The 24,837-nt window shown below is 44.4% G+C and overlaps 1 protein-coding gene across 1 annotated transcript in view; it reads left to right on the plus strand.

Annotated features, from left to right (window-relative positions):
- The window catches only part of GRB10 (growth factor receptor bound protein 10), a 157,399-nt gene that overhangs the window by 87,688 nt on the left and 44,874 nt on the right, over window positions 1-24,837 (plus strand). Inside the window, exons 4-5 of the mRNA XM_069958519.1 lie at window positions 8,326-8,542; window positions 21,829-21,967. Coding sequence (XP_069814620.1) covers window positions 8,326-8,542; window positions 21,829-21,967 — 356 coding nt within the window. The remainder of the gene's footprint in view (window positions 1-8,325; window positions 8,543-21,828; window positions 21,968-24,837) is intronic.

The following is a 24,837-nucleotide window of genomic DNA, read 5'->3' on the forward strand; positions in this document are numbered from 1 at the left end:
AACATCCTAACGTTGGTTTTTAAAATAAGCTTAGCAGCACTACTGTCATCTCTCTCTCTCTCTCTCTCTCTCTCTCTCTCTCTCTCTCTCTCTCTCTCTCTCTCTCTCTCTCTCTCTCTCTCTCTCTCTCTGAGAGAGAGCAAATGGAGGCGTTGCTGGATCTTCCTCAGGCTGGCAGCAGTACGACTTACATACCACTAAATTAAAAACTTGGTCCAGGCATGGAATGTGTTTGCGTTCGGAAAGCTCCAAATATGCCAACAAGTTATGGCCATTATCGCACACAACCATACGTGGTACCAGCTGCAACGGCAAGAATCAAATGTATGCCTGATGCAAGATGGCATCTCTTACCTCTGGGGCACTGTGCTTCTTATGGCCCAAGCTAATAAGCGTGAACACTGCCTGCTGACTTCTCCCCACTCCAGTACTGCAGCACTTCCATCCACCGGCTGAGGAAGATGTTAAGGCGGAAAAGGAGGAGGTGGGGTTGGGAGAACCCGTGTTGGCAATTTTGTGTGTGGTGGTAGTCACTCCCAGCTTGAGATCCGGTCTCAGGTTTTACCACATTGACCCAGTGTGCCGCAAAGGAGATGTAGCTCTAGTATCTGAGGGCCCGCTTCATGTTACTGGACACCTGGTGCAAGGCGGGGACCACACGCCGGGAAAAATAGTGGTGGCTAGGGACCGAATACCATGGCACGGCAGCCGGCATCAGGTTGCGGAAGGACGGGGTCTCTACAAGCCTAAACGGCAACATCTCAAAAGCCAGCATTTTTCGAAATATGGCTGTTAAGGGCTCTGTCTTGTGGGTGGCTTGCTGCGTACTTTCGCTTGCGCTCAAAAACATGCACGATACACAATTGTTGGGAGGAGGCAAACAAAACTGCAGGCGAAGGGGCGGACACAGGCGAAGTGGAGGCTAAGGTGGAAGGCCAAGACGTGACTGAAGCGGAGGCCGATGCGTAGGTGTCCTGCCTGGTTATCCGGACTGCAGAGGCAACAGACAAACTAGGGAAAGAGGCAGCAGCGAGGACGCCTGACGCAGCTGGTCCAGTGTTCGCTGTCTCCCACTCTGCCTAGTGCTTGCCTTCCAATTGACACCGCATTTCCAAGGTGGTGAGGTTGCTTTTTTTTTTTTTTTTTTTTTTTTTCAGAGCCCCGACTGATTTTTCAATGGCACAGTGAGCACACCTCGCTCTGTGTCCACTGCCTCTGGACACCCCTCTTCCTCGGGCGCAGTTCGGGGGGCTGCACGGGCCTCCGCAACTCCACTTTCTTTCCCCGCTGGCCGACTCCCGAGACCAGGTGGGGTTGGTCACTAAGTAGTCGACCGCCCCCTCCTCAACTTCATCACTTCTCCTTTCCAATGGACAGACCCATAGCCTCCTCTGATGGCAATTGTCTAGTCATCATTATCATAATAATCATCATTCTCTGCCGATTTCACTACATATACAATCCTGAGGTTGCTCCTGGGATTCTTGCAGATGGTCAGAACCCACTGAGGTTCGGGTTCTGGTGAACCCGAACGCTCTGCATCAGATTCCGGCTGTCTGCCCGCTCCGTGCAGCTATGGCTGTATCCCAGTTTTCCAGGTGTTCCTCCCGCTGGATCTGCCTGCTGCACGGAGCGGGCAGACAGCGGTAATCATTGCAGAGGGTTTGGGTTTGTACGAAATTTTTTTTGTTTAAAATTGTAAATTCGATTTTTTTTTTTTTTTTTTTTTTTTTTTTTTTTTTTTTTTTTTTTTTTTTTTTTTTTTTTTTTTTTCTTCCCCTGATGCTGACCCGCCCCCATAGCGGTTCTAGTACACAAGCTGCACACTGAGGTCTCAGTCCTCTGGAGGACAGGTGGGTTCGGGTGACTGGGGCAGAGGTGATAGTGTTGCTGTGGGTGCTGGAGCTGTACAGTGGGATTGGGGGGGTCTGCACTGCGCCCCCCCCCCCCCCCCCCAATCCTGCTGTACAGCTCCTGTAACCGCAGTGACTGTCACCCTATCCTGCAGTCCCTGTCGCCCTGTCCTGCAGTCCCTGCGGCCTCCTTTAGAGACCGGGGAACTCCATGTGCGGCTAGGATGGGTGCCTGGGGTGGGAGGGGGAGGAGGGTATACTGGGTATGTGCTCTCCTGCCCCCAGTCACCCCCAGTCTGTCCCAGCTGCCTCTCTGCCCCAGTTACCTCCCACCTGCCGAAATTCTAATTGCACACCGCTCCAGTTCCCCACTTTTTTTTTTTTTGTTGTTGTGATGCACTTCATGAATCTTAGCTATGCCATTGTTACTCATCTGTTTCTGTACTACTACAGCCCTAATTTTTACCTGTACTATTACACCCCTTATCCACAATGTGCCTCCATCCAGGTAGGGTGCAGTAGTAGTAGAGGTAAAGATCTCCTATATATGGGGCACAGAGTGGCACATATTTGGGAAACCTACTAATATGGGGGGAAGAGGGGACTTGTCTACATGGGGGCACATGGGGGGGGGGGGGGCACTGTAACATTGGCAAGCAATACAGTTGTTGCCTAAAACATCATTAAAATCATATCTGACTATTCAAGGAGAATATGTTTATTTGGCAAAAAGAAAAAAAAATCATTTTAAATTGAATTGTTCAAAATTTTAAACATTTTATTTTTTGGCCTATCGCCCAGCCCTAATTGAAAGTAGTAGATTCCTGGAACAAACTTCCAGCAGATGTGGTTGGTAAATCCATATCTATCCTAAGATAAGGGAAATACTAAAAGGGCAGACTAAATGAACCCAGTGTTTTTTTGTTTTTTTTTTCTTCTGCTGACAGTTTTCTATGTTTGTCTGGTGCACTGGGGGGAATACCCCCTGCCCCTCAGTTTACTGTACTGACTGGCTTGGTCATTGCCTCTCACTTAAGGCGCTCAGGAACACTGTCACAGGAGCGGGGATTAATCTTGCTCTAAAAGGGTATTTGGGTTATGCGGGGGGACAGCTTTTCCAGCCTGCCCCAGCTGCCAGCACCCATCTCCAGGCTGGTGGCTGGAAATGGATGCCGGCAGCTGAGGCAGGCTGGAGGAGCTGTTCCCCTCAGCAGGGAGAAGCAAGGGTGGCATGGCAAGCTTAAACATCCCACTACTCCTAGCTCTCTCTGTCTGTGCTGCTGGGAACACCCTGTAAAGCAGTGGGGATTACTGTCATAATGCCGAGAATCACCGCTCTAAATGGGTGTTCCTTGCACCCGTTTAGCGTGAGGATTCCAGTAAAAAAAATTCTTTTTTTGTGGTGGTATAGCATCATGGACAAGTCTTAGTCTGGTGTAATCATAATATACTTCCTTAATTTTCTAGAACATTTGTATAAGGAAAAACTCTAGAAGAGAGGAGGAATGCAAGTTTGATTAAACGTGGCATCATTAAAACCCAGTGTATTGGCTTCTCTGACCAGTAAAATGTGCAAGAGCATAGACTAGGCACAGTTATGTACAGCACTCCTTAGCAGTGTTTAAGCATGCTAAGCAGACACAGGCTTCTTTGTGGAGCAAGGTAAATGACTACATTGTTTAGATTTACCTTTAGTGCAGAGAGGATGTGTAGACCACTACTGATGAAGTGATTGTGGTTTCATTGAAACCATTACTAATTCAGAGGTCTTAAGACTGCATAAATAAGAGGGTTTCCCCCCCATGCTGTCTTACTTCTCACACTTGGTGTGGTGCCAGCCTATTTCTTTTTCAGTAAATTCACAGGCCATCTACAGTTGAACAAAACACTAATTGTTACAAAGGTGACCTTCAAGATAACTGAGATCTTCTTTTCAATCTTTTGCATTAAGTAAGGTGATGTCACTTTCCGTGTTCAGTCAACAGCTGGAAGGTTGGAACAAAGAAGATTTCAATCTACGCCAAGGGGAAAGTCTGTGTGTGATTCCACCCTAACATTAAATTTATAGGCTATAGGTATAGTATACAGTGTACCTTGATGCAAAAAAAAAAAAAAAATGCTCACACAGATTGTACATTTAGGTGAAGGGATAACTGCTTTTAACAAGACTTGGGTGATGATTTTTTCATATTTTTTCCTTGCTTTATCTTTCAGTTTGCTTTAAAAAGGGTTGTTTTAGGAAGTGATTTGCTTTCTATTTGCCCAATTAAAAAATAATTATTCATGTTTTTCTGAGTCAAACGATACCAGCATATCAATGCTATATACAAGTGGCTCTCATTTTGGAGTCTTGAGCTGTCCTTTGTTACATAAAGAGCTATTGTTACATAAAGAGCTATTTACCTGAATTCTTTTAGAGGAGAAACCGCTCTTTGGCCTTGGCTTCTCCTGGCAAATGATTATGAAAGAAAGACCTGGTGAAGCCTGGTATTAGAAAGACCTGGTGAAGCCTGCTGAATACCATGTGGACACTTATTTGATACACCACAGCGGCAGTGTTTGTTTTGTGATATAGCATTGATTTAACCCTATCCCGCTCCAGGACATGGTTTATGTCCTAGTGAGAAGGTAGTTAACACTCTGCTGTGTAGATACATCAGTTCTTGTGACCTCATAAGCTGAGCCACAAAAACTTACATAGCCAGGCTCCAGCCTCAACTGCCTACGTAAATAGTTCTGTATTAGTGCATTTGTAAGGTTTACAGGGGGTGACTGCTTCCCTGGAGTCCATTAGCAACCCTGAAATGCATTTGTAGTGTTTCAGTAGCAAAAAAGCCAAATTATGACATCTCTACTATATCACCTGTTGACGTGAATAGAATTGAGGCTGCAGTACACTGGTGCTGCTGCTATGCAGAGAATGGAGCCGACTGCATGTGAAACTGTTCAAACTTGATTAATTAAACTGCTAAAAGGTCATTGAAGGGGGACATTGTAGTTATGGATGACTTGAACATGGTGGATGTGGGTGGCAATATCCCTTGTGCATTTACAGTACATGTAAAAGCAGGATGTAATAGAGGCCCTTATACAGGCATCTCTAACACTCTAGATTCTAACATTCTAGATTTAGTATTTACTAATGGGGATCAGGTGTCTGAAGTTATGGTCCTTTTACACGGGACGATTATCGTTCGTTTTTGCACGATAACTGTCGAATTCGAACGATAATCGTACGTGTAAACGCTGCAATTTTGATCTTTCAACATGTTCTTAAATCATTGTTGATCATTCGCAAAAAATTCGCAGAATGTTCAGTGTAAACATTCTTTCAACGATTTCCCCTATGTGTGAGAGGCTTAAACGATCGCATGGAGAATTTTCCGTACGATGTATCGTTCTGTCTAAACGCTGATCGCTATAAAAAAAAAACGTTCATTCAAAATCGTTAATCGTGCGATCGGGCGAATTATCGCACCGTGTAAAAGTACCATTAGAGTAGAGGAAAATTTAGGTTACAGTGACCACCAGTGTTTGTTGTTTGACATTTAAACTGACTGCGTGCAATCCTATACTGCAACAAGAGTACTGTATTTTAGGAAGACAGATTTTTAGAAAATGGGTGAGTATTTAGATAATGAATTAAAAGGGTGGGATAAAACATTGGGAGCGAGCACTAGGTGTATGAGGAAAAGGAAGACACCATTATGGTTTACTAGAGATGTTAAAGGGGAACTCCAGGCAGGTTAAAAAAAGAAACTTCTGCAGAAGCATAAAGCATTACTTGCCTATCTCTCAGTTGTTTTTTTTTGTGTTTTGGCACTTCCTGGTTGAGCAGTTCTACACAGTACTACAGGTTCCAAAATGCAATGCTTTCCCTCAGCTGTTAATCTCAGTCCCCCCACCCTGCACATTCCCCGCCAAAATCTATTGCAGAACATCTAGGTGGGGTTCACACATTGCAGTTTCATTGTGTTACTGAATTATTAGCATTTTTATCATTCCACCCACACAACACAGTATTGTCTACTTGTAACACCACGCAGCATGCTGTATTCTCTACCTGAAACACCACGCAGCACGCTGTATTCTCTACCTGTAACGCCACACAGCACACTGTATTCTCTACCTGTAACACCACGCAGCACGCTGTATTCTCTACCTGTAACGCTGATATTGGAATAAAGTAAAGAACTTTTCAGACTTTAGAAAGCATCAGTTATCTTTGAAGTTGAGCCCCACAATAAGGCTCTGATCCTCTCTGCCATTTATCATTTACTTGTGTTACTGCATCATTTTTGTGAATACGTTGCAGTACTGCATTGACACTCCAACATGTGTGAACACAGCCCTAATTTCACTGCACACTTCTGCACAATCAGAGAAATCAGTGCAACACCTGCTTCTGGCTGGTCAGAGATGGTGAATTACTCAGGGGATTGCTGGATCCAGCCAAGCCTCCTGGGAGATCACGGCCTGCTCCCTGTCTGCATCATCAGCCTGATCTCAGCAAACACACACAATGTGAGACAGAGGCATGGAAGATTTGTCTCCTAATGGGGGATATCAGAAGGAGCAGGAGACAATGTGAATTGGCACAGAGGCCAGTTTTCTTCACTTTCTGGATTTCTATCAGCTACCAGTGCGGCAGAACCTATAGTAAAGGTGAAAAAGGCAACCTATAGAAAGTATAAGGCATGAAAATGTAACTCACAACGTATAAAATCATACAGAAAGAGGGAAAGCAGATTATAAATGCTGCTAAAGCCTTAGGGTACATGCACACTACAGATTGGCGATGGAAAACTCGTCGCACATTCTGCAGCTCGCACCCGATTGTTGACTGTGGCACTCGTCTACGCCTGTGTCAGACTCCATTCTATGCACGGGCGGATTCCATCGTCCATCCAAAGAATGAATAGGAGTGGATTGAAAAAACAGAACGCCTATTAAATTTGCTGTTGAAATTGAGTGGATGGCAGTCGTTTAATGGAAAATAACTTCCATTATTTCAAAACATTGTTCATCTACTCAATTTCAACAGTGTGTTAACATAGCCGTTCTGTGTTTTCAATACACTTCTGGTTTTGGTTGCAAAATACTGTGTGTGAACATAGCCGAAGACCAGCTTCACACGTACCGGATTTGCAGCAAATTTCACACTGAGTTTACCCCAACCCCCCCCCCCCCCCCCCCCCCCCCCCCGGCAGCATACGTTACCTGCTCCTGCTGCATCTTAGGCTCCTGGAGGTCCCGCTCAGCCAGTCGCTGACTGCAGCGGGGCCGTGCACTGATTGGCTGAGTGGGACCGAAAGGAGCCAGGAGCCTCAAATGCAGCTGGACCGCGGAGCAGGTAACGTATGCTGTGTGGGGGGGTTAAAGGGGTTATCCAACGCTACTAAAACATGGTTACTTTTCCCCCTACTGTTGTCTCCAGTTCAGGTGCGGTTTGCAATTAAGCTTAATTTACTTCAATAGAACGGAGTTTCAAAACCCCACCTAAACTGGAGACAACAGTAGGGGGAAAGTGGCCATGTTTTTGTAGCTCTGGATAACCCCTTTAAAGGGGCCGGAATTGCATACTCCCAGCGGAATGAAAATTCCACTGAAGGTAATGGTGCGTTTAGATAGTTATCTGACTGATTTTTTTAAGGCAAAGCCAGGAACAGACTATAAAAAAGGAGTTGGGTCATAAAGGAAAGACTGAGATTTTCTCATGTTTTCAAATCCATTCCTGGCTTTGGCTTTAAAAATCTGTCAGATAAATCTGTCTGTGTAAAACGCACCATTAGTCTACCTCATTTAAATGGATTCCCCCCCCCCCCCATAGTGGAAGCCAATGGAAAATAGGTTGCACACAAATGCATGTGTTTTTCCATCCGCCTTTTCATTTGTTTTTGCAGCCTAAGTGTGTGTGTGTGTGTGTATAAATATACACAGATGAATGTCTTTTTATTGAGGCTGCATTCACACATAGCACATGCATATTTAATTAGTGCTATTTTGACACTCACAAAATAGCACTAAAATAGCAATATTTTTGCAGCAATTGTGACGGAATTGTGGCAAAAATCGATCTGTTATCATGTATTGTGAAATTTGTGGCAAAATAGAGACAATTAAAGCAATAAATGCTATGTGTGAACATTGCCTCAATGCAGTATTCGCTTATTCAGCCTTTGCACAGTTTTTTAGTTGGGCGTTTACCTCTGAATCAATTTCCATACAATGATTTATTCTCATCAGGTGGTCTGTCTGGGGCTTTTTTGTGTTTTTTTTAAATGTATATTTTTTAGTTTGGACATGTGAAAACAGATGGGGTCATAAAGGCATTGTTATTACATTTCTGAAATGTGACTTAGGCAACATTTAAATGGTCAGGGAAAAGTTCAGCAATTATTTCCTCTAAGTACCATGTTTGAAAGAATCTATTTAATAGGTTAGCATTTTTTTTCTCCTTTTCAATTCTTAGATGATGATGTTGACCTAGAGGCTCTGGTTAATGATATGAATTCTTCGCTGGACAGTTTATATTCTACATGCAGCAGAGTGAGTGACACTGTGCCACTTCTAAAAAATGGTCAACATAACCGGAGCCCGCTTTCAAACTCAGGAACCAACACCCTTCCGTCCATGCCACAGAGGCAGAAAATGCAGCGCTCCCAACCCATGCAAATTCAAGCAGTAAGGTACAACAAGCCAAAACACATTGTTTTATATGAATCTGTTACACTATCTGATCACAAAAAGATACATTTCTGGAGATAATAATTTCAAGTCTCAACATTAGTGTTATGGTTTCTATCTGGAGGAGAGTTTTTGGTTTGGGTCTGGCAGCATTTTTTTAAAAACCTAATTGAGAGCAGAGAACCAGGTTGCCCTACTCTAAACTGCATGCAACACAGTGACCCGATAGAAATGAGAATTTTCGTGAATAGAACCTTTTACATAGGCCAGTGATTAGGAACAAGCGTTTATTTAGCAAATTGTTACCCGTATAAATAAACTTTCGATTAGCCAACAAATCAAACACTTGGCAGCACATCTTCCATTATCTGCATGTGCTGCCAGAATAATACAGGAGGGCAAATGACAAAATATAAAATTCCTCACCAATGTAGTGTGCATGGTTTGTGTTAAGGGCCTCTCAAGCATAGACTGCCTGCACATGTTCACTGCTAAAGCCCGGTTTTAACATTACATTGTACAGCTGTAATTAAAGGGACTCTATCACCTCCAACCCACCCTCCACAAAAACCTAAACTAAAGTCATCTGTTAGCAGGATAAAAGGCCGATTCCAAATCTGTAATTTGTATCGTTCTACTCCTTTTTTGTATTTTACCATTGTTGGCCTACAAACTGGGTATGTTGATGCACAGAGGAGACTTGGCTTAGCTCAAGAATCTAATGGAAAGGACTACTTAGACTCCTTTTATTTGTGGGCTTAGAGCAAAGAAATGCAAAGAAAGATAAAAAAATTGCACATATAGAATCAGTTGTATACCCTACTGATGTTTAATCTACTGATTAACTTAAGTTTAGCGGGTGCTTTGGAAGGGACGAACGCTGAAAAACACTCCTGACCAATCAGAAGAAAGATAAGCGAGAATGTTTTGACTTTTTTTGAGGGTGGGGGGGAGGTTAGTCTAACCTACTGATAGTTCCTCTTTTTCAGACCGTCCAGTCATGACAGCACCACCTGGAGATTGAATGCCATTAGTCCTAATAGGAACAGGAAGCACGAGAGGTTAAAAAGGGCCCCTCCCCACTTCACCCTCAGTGTTTTCCTGTTATCAGGACATAGCACGGGAGGTCTTACCTCCTTCTGGTCCTGGGGCTGACGGGATCAGTAGTGTTGTGGCGGTCAGGCAGGCGAGGACATCCGGCCAGGCTCCAGTTCTCCTCTGAGGCCTGCATCGGGTTGCGCGGAAGGCGCCTCCCGGTCCCATATTTCCCTGCTGCCGCGCTCCCGGAGTTGAAGCAGCAGGGAAGGAGCAGTGCGGCTCCAGTAGCCAGGCCGCGGGATCACGTGGTGCTCTCCCCTGGTCACTTCCGGTCCCGGAGTGTGCGTGGCGTCTTGACGTCACGCATAGGAACACAAAGCATTCTGGGACCGGAAGCCCCCCCCCCCCCCCCCCCCCCCCCCCCCAAGATGGCTCCGGCCACCGGAAGATTGTTAGGCCGGCGTGGGGCTCCGGAGGGCGTGAGTGCGCCGGTGGCGCCAATTACAAGCTGGTCTGAAATCGTATAAAAGGTAAGACTTATCCCCACTCGGTCTCTTTTGTTTCCGGGCTGCAATGGATACCTTAGGTTTTGAATCTGTGGAGCAGGCCGCCTCTGCCAGCAGTGTGAGTAGCTGACCCCGGGGGGGTGTTCACTTACTTTTTGTGTACTTTTAGTAACTGCCTTCCTTCTCTCTTTTAGGGAGACAAGGAGCCACATATGGGGAAATGCGTAATCTGCAAGGACAAGTTGTCTGAGGGATACAGCAAGCCTCTTTGCCCAAAATGTACAGCTAATATTGTGAGACAGGAGTTCCCGTCCCTGGTGGACGAACTCCGGAAAGTTATTAATAAGGAGGTCAAAGCCACAGTCTCTGCCGCCCTGGCCAAAAATAGGTCTGTCGCCTGAGCCACCTCCTAAAAAACATAGACGCATTATTTCTGATTCTGAGGAAGAGCCTCTGTCTTCTGGTGACAAATCCAGTGAAGAACAAACCGAAGTTGTCCCTGAAACATTAGAAGAGCCTAAAAGATACTACTATTCGGCTGAGGATACGGATATCCTATTAAATGCTATTAGAAATACGATGGATATCAAAGAAATACAGGAGTCACTCAATAAACAAGACGAAATGTTTGCGGGCCTTAAGCCTAAGAAAAAACGTGTCTTCCCTATTCATAGTAATATCAAAGATATGATTCTAGATGAATGGCGTGACCCCGAAAAAAGGTTGCTGATACCTAAAGAATATAGAGCGAGATTCCCTTTTGATGAATCAGATATCAACCTTTGGTCAGAATCCCCAAAGATTGATATCCAGGTTGCCAAGGTGGTGAAGAAAACCTCCCTCCCCTTCGAGGATGCTTCACAGCTCAAGGATCCCATAGATAGGAAAATGTTCCGAACAGTTTGCTGCGCAAGGCATGGGATTCTGCTGCTGCATCTCTAAATCCTAATATAGCCGCTACTAGCGCGGTGCGCTCTTTGTATGGTTGGAGGAGTTAGAAAAGCATCTTCGTGATAAATCCTCCAGAGAAGATTTGCTTAAATCTATTCCTATGCTAAAACTGGCCACAGCCTTCCTGGTGGACGTTTCAGCAGAATCTGTCCGTTTGGCAGCTAAATCTGTAGCCCTTACCAACTCTGCTAGGCGGGCACTCTGGTTAAAGAGCTGGGAGGGGGATAACCTCTCTAAAACTAAATTGTGTGCTATTCCCTTCGAAGGGTCTCTGGTATTCGGATCGGTACTCTATTTCATCCTGGAAAAAGCTGCGGACAGGAAGAAAGATTTTCCGAATGAAAAACCATCCAAAGGTAAACAAAATTTTCGTCCCTATAAGCAATACACCTCCACTTCATACAGAGGGAAAGGGAAATCTGGGCGATGGTTACCCCAAGGGCGGCAAAGCGAGAGAGTTTATGCTCAATCCCAAACCCGCAGACAAAAAAACAATGACTCGATCCCGTGGGGGGGGAGGCTCTCTCAATATTTCCATCAGTGGGAGAATATAACATCAAATCCTTTCATATTGTCGATCGTAGAAAAGGGTTACAAGATAGAATTGTCAGACCTCCCCCCTCCAAAATTCTGCACCACCAATCTCAGACTTATTAAATCACTGTCTGTGGCAAGGCATATCAGAACTTCTCTCGTTGGAGGCTGTTGTTCCAGTTCCTCTCTCCCAACAAGGTCTAGGCCATTACTCTCAGTTATTTCTGGTACAGAAGCCAAATTGGGCTTTCAGGACAATTATAAACCTCAAGCCCCTAAACCGAGTAATAGCCTACAGGAGATTCAAAATGGAAACTCTAAAAACAGCTATCCCATTAATAACCAAGGGAGCTTGGTTAGCCACAATAGACTTAAGATGCCTATTTTCATATTCCCATCAATGAAAATCACCAGAAATACCTGAGATTTGCTCTGATACAACAGTATCACTCATCACTTCCAGTTCAGGGCACTCCCATTTGGTATAGCCTCTGCCCCTCGGATATTCACGAAAGTAATGGTAGAGGTGATAGCTTATCTCAGGTTAAAAGGTGTGACGATAATTCCTTACCTAGACGATCTGCTTATTGTTGCACAATCCAAAGAACAACTGAGTGTACACATTGCTTTGACCATTTCCTCTCTCCAGGACTTACGATCTAGGATCGTAAATGTCCAAAAATCAGATCCAACACCTTCCCACAAAAAGAAATTCTTAGGTATGATGTTAGACACAGAGAAGCAGAGGACCTTTCTTCCCCAGGACAAAATGCAGACCCTCCTGGACAAATTCAAGAAGTTTTCCAGAAAGACAACAACAATAATCCGGGAAGCAATGTCCGTCCTCGGCTCCATGACATCATGTATGCCGGCGGTACCGTGGTGCCAGAGCCACTCACTTGTTCTACAAGCTCAGATCCTAAAGACCTGGGATCGCCGCCAATCACACCTAGACTTAAAAATGTCGGTGTCAACACAGATAGATATCCATGAAGTGGTGGGTAAGCGAAAGAAACCTTACAAAAGGTCTCCTCTGGTTTCCTCCACAGCTAGTAACCCTGACGACTGAAGCCAGTCAATGGGGTTGGGAAACACATGTACAAGATCTATATCTCCAGGGACAGTGGTCAGAAAGGACAAGCAGATGCTCCTCGAGTCTAAGAGAACTAAAGGCGGTATACAAAGCACTAAAAGGTGCAGAACATCTCCTACACAAAAAGAACGTCAAAGTATACTCGGACAACGCAACTACAGTGGCGTTCATAAATCACCAAGGCGGGACACGTCACTCGCTTCTGCAAAAAATGGCAGCAGAGATCTTCAGCTGGGCGGAAGTACATCTTCAGTCGCTGTCAGCAATCCACGTAAAAGGGACAGACAACGCAAAAGCAGACTACCTAAGTCGGAAAAAGATCCTGCCAGGAGAATGGAGTCTAAACCAATAGGTATTCCAGAGTCTAACCGAAAAATGGGGAACTCCGGAGGTGGACCTTTTCGCCACAAAGAAAAACTAGGGTTCTACTCCCTAAACCTAAAGGACAATCCGGAGGCGTTGGACGCTCTTGTTCAGCCGTGGAATTTCCAGCTAGCCTATACGTTTCCTCTGTTGGGAAGAGCTCTGCAGAAAATCCTAGCTGCTCATACGCAGGTAATTTTCATAGCGCCAGTCTGGCCAAAAAGAAGTTGGTTTTGTCTCCTGAAAAAACTCGCAATAGAAGGTCCCCTCCTACTGCCACAAAAGGAAGATCTTCTCGTCCAGGGTCCTGGAGAAGTCCGTCTTGGCTCGCAAAGGCCTTTCGCCAAGAGTTATTGACACCATGCTGGGTAGCAAAAAAGATGTTACCTCCACCATCTACTTGAAATACTGGAGAAAATTCTGCTCATGGTGTGGCGAGACTCCCCCTGACCCCTGCAAACCGGACATTCCACAAATATTGGATTTCCTGCAGCAAGGACTAGACAAAGGGCTTTCCCTCAGCACACTTAAAGTCCAGGTGTCTGCTCTGGGTTTGTTTTTTCGATTCACCAATTGCGGAGCATAGGTGGGTCAAAAGATTTTTCAGAGCGGTGTCGAGATTAAAACCTTAAATCTCAAACCTTACTCCTCCCTGGGACTTAAACCTAGTCTTGCAGGCCCTGACTCAAAAACCCTTTGAGCCTATCCAGGAAATATCCACTAGATTTTTGACACTAAAAACCATTTTCTTAGTCGCCATAACGTCGGCAAAAAGAGTTTGAGATTCAACCGCTCTCCACAGAAGAACCATACCTTACGGTCCTAGATGATAGAATTGTCCTAAAACTAAACCCGTCTTTTCTTCCTAAGGTGGTTACAAATTTCCACAGGTCGCAAGATATCATCCTGCCTTCCTTCTGTGATCCCCCTAAAAATGAAAAGGAAATGCGGTTTCATACCTTAGATGTTCGCAGGGCGGTTCTTACTTACCTTAAAAATACCAAAGATTGGAGAACGGACGCTAATCTATTTCTCCAATTCCAAGGGCCCAATAGAGGCAAAAAAAGCGTCAAAGGCATCCATAGCAAGATGGATGAAGTCCGCAATCTCAGAGGCATATAAGGCCTCAAAGAAGTACCATGTCGCAGAGCGGCGACATGGTCATCCCCTCATACCTTCTACCGGCACTACAAACTGAATGTGGCCACGTCTCAGGACCTAGCGTTCGGACGCAAAGTGCTTCAGTCTGTGGTCCCCCCCCAAGGTATTATCTGGTATGTCTCCAGGTGGTGCTGTCATGACTGGACGGTCTGAAAAGCTGGAATTATTACTCACCGATAATTCGTTTTTCATGAGTCCATCATGACAGCACCCGTTTATTACCCACCCTTGCTATATTTTATGATGCTTGTTTGAATATGCTATGCTGATAGTAATTGATAAACACTGAGGGTGAAGTGGGGAGGGGCCCTTTTTAACCTCTCGTGCTTCCTGTTCCTATTAGGACTAATGGCATTCAATCTCCAGGTGGTGCTGTCATGATGGACTCATGAAAAACGAATTATCGGTGAGTAATAATTCCAGCTTTAATTCTTCCTAGCATAGAATCATCCATGGTGGATCCAATCGGTAATGGTCACTACTCACCACCTATACCCTACCTGTACAGCTTACTGTATACACTGGTAACAGCGCAGGCAAAACAAAAGTATGGTCGATACTTTCTCTAAAGTTCACATATTGCCATAACTTAAGAGGGATGCACCACAAAATGTGAATTTTAACAAATGTTAAAATCCTAACTTATTGGTTTCAACCATTACAATGCAACCATTTTTATAGCCTTAAAATGGGTAACTTATGAAGTTATTGCAGTGGATTGCCATGTCCAGGGGCATAACTAGAAATGGCTGGGCCCCATAGCAAACTTTTGATTGGGCCCCTGGGACTGACCACAAACCCATCATGTGTAGTCATAAACGTTAACATTTTAACTGCAAGTGCTCATCAGGAGCAATTGCAGTTAAGGGGATATATGCAGCACCCTGAAAGCCACCGGGTGCTGCAAATTGACTTCTCAGGGGGCCCAGTGTATTGCAAGAGTGGACCACTGGGCCCCCTGATGCGGCAGGCAATGTAGCAGTCGCTATGGCTACTATGGTGGTAGTTACGCCCCTTGCCATGTCATATTTCCTGTCCAGTAGTTCTTTGGCGTTACTGTCTCTACAAAATGGTTCCCAAGAACTTAATGTAATTATCCAATAGGGTTACAGTTCCTGGCAACATTTCTACTAAATAGACCTCCACTACAAAAATTAAAAAATTCCAGTATCTTTACTTAGCAGTTAAAGGGGTACTCCAGCTAAAGGTAAATAAAGAAAACTGCTGCAGAAGCATATAGCATTGCTTACCTGTCTGACCCAGTTCAGAATCTACCAAAAATCCATTTGTTTGGGGGGTTTTAGTTCTGTATTTTCTGGTTGTACTTCCTGGTTGAGCAGTTGCTCAGTACTAAAAGTTCCAGAATGCATTGCTTTTCCTCAGCTGTTCATCATAGTCCTCCACATTGCACATTGCCCACACAGCACGCTGTAGTCTCTACCTGTAACACCACACAGCACCCTGTAGTCTCTTATCAGCACACTGTATACTCTACCTGTAATGCCGATATTAGAATTTGAATATAATGGAATATAATCTTTTTTTTTTTTTTTTTATTTGTGCCTTTTTCTTCATCTCCACACACTATGATCGAGCATCTTTTTATCTTAAGTTGAGCCCCACAATAAGGACCTTATCCGTACATGGGATGTACTGGTTATTCCTTTTTCTTTGTCTTGGTGGTATTGGTAGTGCCGTCTTTGATCCTCTATACCAGGGGTGGGGAACCTTTTCCATGTCGAGGGCCGGTCGGGCATTAATAAAATCATTCGAGGGCCGCATACCATGCGCGGCAATTAGTAGCGTGGGTTTGCAGCACCCAGGGCAAAGTATTGTTCCCCATGTGCCCCTGCTATTGTAGTTAATCCCCAGTGATGCCCCTGCTATTGTAGTTAACCCCCAGTGATGCCCCTTGTAGTCTAGTCTAGCCAAGTCATGTCCCTGGTAGCCTAAATAACCCCCTATCAGTCATGTCCCTGGTAGCCTAGTTAACCCCCATCAGTCATGTCCCTGGTAGCCTAAATAACCCCCATCAGTCATGTCCCTGGTGGACTAGTTAACCCCCATCAGTCATGTCCCTGGTGGACTAGTTAACCCCCATCAGTCATGTCCCTGGTGGACTAGTTAACCCCCATCAGTCATGTCCCTGGTAGCCTAAATAACCCCCATCAGTCATGTCCCTGGTAGCCTAAATAACCCCCATCAGGCATGTCCCTGGTGGACTAGTTAACCCCCATCAGGCATGTCCCTGGTAGCCTAAATAACCCCCATCAGGCATGTCCCTGGTAGCCTAAATAACCCCCATCAGGCATGTCCCTGGTAGCCTAAATAACCCCCATCAGGCATGTCCCTGGTGGACTAGTTAACCCCCATCAGGCATGTCCCTGGTGGACTAGTTAACCCCCATCAGGCATGTCCCTGGTGGACTAGTTAACCCCCATCAGGCATGTCCCTGGTGGACTAGTTAACCCCCATCAGGCATGTCCCTGGTGGACTAGTTAACCCCCATCAGGCATGTCCCTGGTGGACTAGTTAACCCCCATCAGGCATGTCCCTGGTGGACTAGTTAACCCCCATCAGGCATGTCCCTGGTGGACTAGTTAACCCCCATCAGGCATGTCCCTGGTGGACTAGTTAACCCCCATCAGGCATGTCCCTGGTGGACTAGTTAACCCCCATCAGGCATGTCCCTGGTGGACTAGTTAACCCCCATCAGGCATGTCCCTGGTGGACTAGTTAACCCCCATCAGGCATGTCCCTGGTGGACTAGTTAACCCCCATCAGGCATGTCCCTGGTGGACTAGTTAACCCCCATCAGGCATGTCCCTGGTGGACTAGTTAACCCCCATCAGGCATGTCCCTGGTGGACTAGTTAACCCCCATCAGGCATGTCCCTGGTGGACTAGTTAACCCCCATCAGGCATGTCCCTGGTGGACTAGTTAACCCCCATCTGGCATGTCCCTGGTGGACTAGTTAACCCCCATCTGGCATGTCCCTGGTGGACTAGTTAACCCCCATCTGGCATGTCCCTGGTGGACTAGTTAACCCCCATCTGGCATGTCCCTGGTAGCCTATTTAACCCCCAAATAAAAAAAATAAACATCCCTTACCTTACCTCCGTTCCCACGCTGTCCAGGTCCTCTTCTCTCCCACGTCCTCTTATGTCCCAGATCCTCTGTGCCGGTCTTCTCCTGCAGGCGGCGCGCGATGAAATGACGTCATCGCGCACGGCCCGCAGGAGACTGAAGACGCGCTGCTCTGCTGGGGAAGAAGCCGGCATAGACACAGGAGGAAGCTGTGTGCGCCGGCTCCTTCCTCCTCCAGAGCAGCGCGCATTACAGGGGAGCTGCGGGCCGCATCGGGAGGCCTCAGGGGCCGGATGCGGCCCGCTGGCCGGAGGTTCCCCACCCCTGCTCTATACCGTTTACAAAAATGATGCACTACTGCAATTAAATGATGCTAAAGATGCTGCGGTACTGCAATGAAACTCCCAACATGTGTGAACATAGTCCTAATTTCACTGCAGACATTTGCATCAATGAAGTTACAGCAGCTTCTGTCCCTCCTCTTCTGCTCAGGTGAGGACCGGATAAGCTGGTCATAGATGGTGAATTGGTGAATCACTCGGGGTGGGAGATCCAGTCAAGCCTCCTGTAACATCAGAGGGGGATGTATTGACCCCCAGCTTCTCTCCCCTGTGTCAATGCAAGTTTATTATAAATATTATAAAAAATTATATATATTGGGGTGATTTAATTGGGGTAGTTTAATTTAAATACAATTTTCTCATACTGGAGTACCCCTTTAACTGTTACGTATTTCTAAAATATGTTCACAAATGAGTACACAAGTCAGCAGGTGGATCCAGACACATGAGGAGTGTAGTGTTTTGGTGTCTGATGTCCGAGGTACTTAAACAATATAGCTTACAGGGCTTCGTTGTTTGGGCCTCTCCCTCTGGTCAATGAGGCTTTGGCTGCTTTTGACTTTGACAATCTGTAGTGGTTTTGAAAAGGTGGGAGGGGGTTAGGGAATGCCAATCCAAAGATAGGTGTGGGACCTGAATATAGGGGACACTTATTGCATATCCACAGATTGGTGTACCCTTATAAAACTTTACAGAGGATTTTGTGGGTCATATATAGCAAGCATAATGTTTGCAAAAATAATATACATACTTGGTGTTGACGTATCCTTAACTTAGGCTAATTTATTGACCATTTAACCCCTACGGTAAATGGCATAAACTATTTTTTGTTAGGCTATGTTCAAACGTAGCAAAACTAGCAGAATTGTCCGCTGTGGAATGCCGTTAGCCTCCCTCTTATAATGGGAGTCTGGGAGGCGAGGGCTGCTGCTCTCCCCGCGCTGAAGAATGAACATGTTCATTCTTCAGCGAGGAGAGACGCTGTGAGAAAAGCAGTGCGCGCCTCCCCCTCATAATGGAAGTCTAACAGCATTCGAAATTCCGCTAGGTTTTCTGCGTGTGAACGGGGCCTTATAGATTGAACAGGTCCTCTATTATATGGTCAGTTCATTCCTCTGTATTTTTGTGTTAGAAAAATTTGTCTTTTTAATCTGTAGAGCACTATGAACTAGGCTTCGGGGAGTCTGGACTCCCCGAAGTCTGGACTGTATCTAGTCATGACTAGATTGAGCAGATTTATTTGCATGTACAGGTGCATACACTGTGGCAGAACATTCCGCATTTATAGACGCTGAGGTGTGAGGGGCTGCAGTCATTAGCACATAGTAGCCGACCCCCCCTAAATAAAATAAATAAAATATATAAATATATATATATATATATATATATATATATATATATATATATATATATATATATATATATATATATATATATATAATATTATGGGGGTCTTCTACTATGTGCTAATGACTGCAGCCCCTCACACCTCGGCCTCTTGTCCTTGTTGGAATGCAGCCGGTGTGAGAAGCTGTATCTAGGGGAACTGACCTGCCCAGCAGATTAATCCTTTCCTGTCTGTCCTGACTTGGCATAGTCTCCCTGCAGTGTGGGAGTTGTAGTCTGTACCCCATTGCCCATAGTGATGTCATGTGACTGTGGCAGAACACTGTGTTGTATAGTGATGATCAATCCCTGTACAGCACAATAGAATACGCTGATATTCTATAGTGCTGTACAGGTATTGATCATCACTCGTAGCGATCCCCCTGTAGTTCACGTGTGTGTGACCATAACCTAAACATGCGCACACATCTTAGCTGTGAATCTGTCAGATGCAATTCAGGTGCATAGAAAGATGCTTCAATGGGCCGAACGTGGTCGGCTGAGGATTGGCTCATTTCCCATATGTACAAGTCAAACAAACATGTATACGTGTGGAAAACAACTGAATATAGTCACTACCCCCAGCATAGCCTGATAGCTGAAATATTACAAGACAGCAACTCACAGCATAACCTGATAGCTGAAATATTACAGAACCACAACCCCCAGCATTCCCTGATAGCTGAAATACTACAGGACTACAAACCCCAGCATAGCCTGATGGATGAAGTGTTATTGGCCAAACTATAAAATGATCACAGTAAGCAAATAAGCGCTAAAAAAATCAAAGTACAAACGTGCTGATTTTTGGTCACATCCCCCCCCCCCCCCCCCCCCCCAATGAAACATTCCCCCCCCCAATGAAAAATTCCTAAAGTGAAGACCTTAACAGCATAAAAACTGTTGGGGTGGGGTTATTATATTTGCTGTTTAGGGAACATTATTTCTATTGTAGTTTTTGGTATTGGGTATTGAAATAAAAAAAATCTAGTATCGGTATTGAACTCTAAATTCTGATATCGTGACATCACTAGTGTTGACCCTGTTTAATGCCATTTGGCTTGGTATGTGAAATCCAATTTTACTTGGCAGTGCAGAATAGATAACCGTCATTCCTCTGATTAAATCTGTGCAGAGGTTTGCCTTTGCACCTCTTGGTCTCCTAACCCATTGAAAGACCTACAAGACCAATGGGAATGAAAGCAACATTGTAGAGTGCTGAAATCTTGACCTATGTGCATAGTGATCTACTAGAGTGATAAAGGTTGGTTCAAGGATTCTGTCCCTCTGTTTTCCAACTCCTACTGTACTGATTTGATCTGATTTCAAGGTTTCATGTCAATTTTGTTTTAGTAAGGCTTTTGTACCCGTGAAGCTCCTTCCACATACCACAGGTTGGTGCTAGGTGCTTGTAAATTTGATTGACAGATCTTCAGAACACCTGCTACTTCCTCAGTTTGTAGAACCTATGACTTGTCCTCCTTGGGTATGTTCCCACGTTCAGGTTTTTAATTGCAGTTATTAAACACAAAGCCAGGAATGGATTGGGAAAGAGAAGCCCTTTATTGTTTGTGTCCTTCACTTATGATCTGTATCTGCTTTTTATTAATTGCAGTTATAAACCTGAATGTGTGAACACCGCCTTGGTGCTGCAGTTCTAGTGTTGATTGTATAATGTTAAGGTTTATACTTTGGGTTTTTGAACCCACCCCTGGTCTTAGCTTAAAATACTGGTCAAAATACTAAATAGGAATCTAGCCTATGAAAACGATAATTTAAAGTGGTTGTCCAGCGAAAATCTTTTTCTTTCAAATTAACTGGTGTCACAAATTTTATATAGATTGTAATTTACTTCTATTAAAAAAATCTCAAGTCTTCCCTTATCAGCTACTGTATGTCCTGCAGGAAATGTATTTTTATGACTGTCTGACAGTGCTCTCTGATGAAATCTCTGGCCAAGACTGGAACACTCCCGAAAAGGAGTGGTTTTCTATGGGAATCCCCCATAGAAAAACACCGCCTGCTCTGGACAGTTCCTGTTTAGGCCAGAGATGTCAGCAGCGAGCACTGTCAGATGGAAAATAAAAATACATTTCCTGCAGGACATACAGTAGCTGATAAGTAAATTACAATCTATATAACTTTCTGACACCAGTTAATTTGGCTGAGCAGACAGCCACTGCTGCAAAAGGTAAGTTTTTGAAGTAGTGACTGGAGCGTTTAGCTAGGCATCCTAAGATGCTGCAGGAGGGGGAAGCATGGTTAGATAAGAACAGGATGTTTATTACTTTCTATGCAACCCCAGCACTTGGGATGCCATTGCTGCAGTTCACACGCAGTGAAAATAGGCAACGTCCCTAGCCCCGAATCTTACCACGGAACACTAGCCCAATCTCTTTTCAGTACAAAAAAAACTTGGTACAGTGTGAGTACATAGCTTCAAACTCCAATCCTACTGTAGTGTTTTGTTGTTGGTGGAACTTGCTTTAGAAAACATGGTTATTGGCCAAAAAAAGTGGTTCAAAGTAGAATCAATGGGAGATGGTTTTCAAATGAAAACTGCATGGTTCTTGAGGCAAAGGGATGTGGTATTCCCCACCTAAAACTCATTCGAGTTTTGTCTTTGACCAAGTTCTAATGGTGACGTTTCCTACCTGGAATCATGGATTGTTAAACCTTATGCTCTCTTGCAGTTTCATGAAAATCTGTAGCAGCTTGTAGTTGGAAATGATAATATAAAGCCTTTCAGTTCTGCATTGAGGTTTTTGCAGGAAAACTTGGTCAGATCTACTAAACTCCACTGACTTTTTTTCATTTTAATTCTTTAGGCGTCTTCAAGAAGAACAACTACGTACATCATCTTTACCAGCAATTCCAAATCCTTTTCCAGAGCTTTGTACACCTGCGGGCTCTCCAGTACTTGCACCAGGATCCTTACCTCAGAATCAGCCTGCCAGCAAAAGGAGTGTAAGTACTGTAGGTCTAACAAGTGTTTTTTTTCAATTATTTTTACTGAGAACTGTTAACCATGAAATTTTATATCAGGCTTCTCCTGTTGTATCATATTGTTACTACAATAATGGCAGTTACTCTTTCAGCCCCAACTACTTTCTAGTTTTTAGAACTACTTGTTAGACAGGACATAGGAGTTCACATATTAAGTATGTGTTTTTTTTTTTTTTTTTTTTTTAATTGCTGGGTTTACAGTAAAAAGTTAGGGATTGTCACCAACTCTGGTCCCTTGCCACTCTTATTTTAAGGAATTCTGGTTGCCTGCTCTTCATTGCTTGCTCCACTGTGAGATGGTGAAGGTGGTAAAGTGAAGGAGGTGTGGTTCAAGAACTACTAATTATCACTACTTACTCGTAAGAGAGCATATCTTTTAAGGGTTATTTACAGGAGTAGTCAGCGCACTGCGCTCCTTAACCATGTACCTCCTGCAGTCTAGCTGCTTGGCTTACATAACTTAGTGTCACTGTCGTCAAATTTTTTTTTTTTTTTTGCAGACATCAATAGTACAGGTGATTTTAAGAAACCTTGTTGTTGGGTTTATTAGCCGAAAAATGAACTTTGGTCATGAAAAAGCAGTTTGAAGCTCTTCCCCTGTCTTCATGGTTTTCCTATGGAGAAAGGGAGATGAGCACCAAAACAGGACAACAAAGAGTTAATTTACAGCTACATCACCAGGCTCTCTCCTCTGTAACCACTGACCTCTCTGACCCCTGAATAGCACTCTGAATAGCTCCCCCACTGTGTAATCCTTTGTTCTCTGCTCTCTGCTGCCAAATAATGTCCCTTCATCCTCCTCCCCCTCCCTTCTCCATAGCTCAGACAGGATCCGGCTGATAAAAAAGTCAAGATTTCCTGATTTTGCGCAGTGGATGACAGAAAGGAGAGGAGGGGGGGCCTGGAAAAGGGCTTTTTAAATGCAGATAATGGCATATTTGCCTAATAAACCCAATTACAAAGTTTCTTGAAATCGACTTGTCTATTGATTTCTGCAAAAAAAAAAAAAAAAAAAAAAGACAGTGACTCTTTAAGCCAGTTTTCATTTTTGCGTTTTCGTTTTTCCCTCCTCGTGTATATAAGGCCATAGCGCCTGCATTTTTCCACCTATAGACCCAAATGAGCCCTTATTTTTTGCGCAACTAATTGTACTTTGCTATGGCAGATGTAATTTTTGCCTAAAATGTGCCGGGAAACCAGAAAAAAATTATATGTGTGGTGAAATTGAAAAAAAAATGTTTTTTTTTTTTATTTGGGGGGGGGGTTGTTTTTACTCCGTTAGCCCTGGGGTAAAACTGACTCGTTATATATCTTAAGTTGTTACGATTACAACGATATGTAACATGTATAACTTTTATTTGATTTGATGGCTTGTAAAAAAATTAAAACCTTTTAAAGAAAATATGTTCCTTAAAATCGCTCCATTCCCAGGCTTATAGCGCTTTTATCCTTTGGTCTATGGGGCTGTGTGAGGTGTAATTTTTTGCGCCATGATGTGATCTTTCTATCGGTACCTTGATTGCGCATATATGACTTTTTGATCGCTTTTTATTACAATTATTCTGGATTTGATGCGACCAAAAATGCGCAATTTTGCACTTTGGGATTTTTTTGCGCTGACGCCGTTTAACGTGTGAGATCAGGAATGTGATTAATAGTTTGGGCGATTACGCATGCGGCTATAGCAAACATGTTTGTTTATTAATTAATTAATTTATTTTTATTTATAAAATGGGCAAAGGGGGGTGATTCAGACTTTTATTAGGGGATTTTGTGTTATTAAAAATACATTTTTCTTTTACTTTACACATATACTAGAAGCCCCCCTGGGGGACTTCTAGTATATGCACTCTGATCTCTCATAGAGATCCATGCAGTATAGATCCATGCAGTATAGTTATACTGCATGAATCCATGAGATCGGTGTTCTATTGCTTTTGGCTGCTGCAGCCAAAAGCAATAGAATGTCGAGCCGGGATCAGCGCCATGACGGTGCAGATCCCGGCCCGGGATGGATGCGGGGATCGCCCCCCCCCCCCCAATCGCGCCGCAGGGGGGCGATCCCCCCACTAGACCACCAGGGATGGATATGAGCAAGTATTTAGAAGCAGCTGTCAACTTTGACAGCTGCTTCTAAGTACTTAATTAGCGGGCACGGCGATCGGACCGTGCCCGCTAATAGCCGCGATCCTGGGCTACATGCCGCACCCGGGATCACGGCAGTTCAGAGGGGGGTCGCCGCGTGACCCCCCTCTGAACTCCCATAGCGGCACGAGGACGTTCAGGAACGTCCTGGTGCAGCTATGGGTTAACCTTTTCTGTCCCACATGGGGAAATGCTGGTGGATACTTGTTGGCTTAGGCATGGCTCCTCTCCAGCTTCACCTTCTGTCTTGGAGGGCAGCAATTTTTTTTTCTTTAGTGCCTACCTGCTTCAACAGCATAGCAGGAGATTCTGGCCCATATTAGGTCTGTGGTCCCTGATTCAAGCAACATGAAATAATGCTCTACTCCCCCATTCGAGAATATTCACACAGCAGAGAGCCAACAGCACAGTGAGTTTTTGCCTTTGTGATATATCTACATAATTCCTATACTTGGTCATATTGCCTATTCTATTTAGGCCCTAAAGCTTGCTTCTCTCTGGAACTTATTTAATGCCTGTAAACAATTCTTTAGCACCATCTACTGGCCAATTGTGGTGGTTGCTATTTTGTGAGATGAGCCCCCACTGATGAGAAGGCCACAACACTTTCCCCTTCTGACAAACTCTTGAATATTCACTTCCTCTTATCTCTCCATTAAGGCTCCATTCCCCTTATTAGTTTAGCT

This window comes from Dendropsophus ebraccatus, chromosome 2, assembly GCF_027789765.1.
Source record: "Dendropsophus ebraccatus isolate aDenEbr1 chromosome 2, aDenEbr1.pat, whole genome shotgun sequence".
Lineage (NCBI taxonomy): Eukaryota > Metazoa > Chordata > Amphibia > Anura > Hylidae > Dendropsophus > Dendropsophus ebraccatus.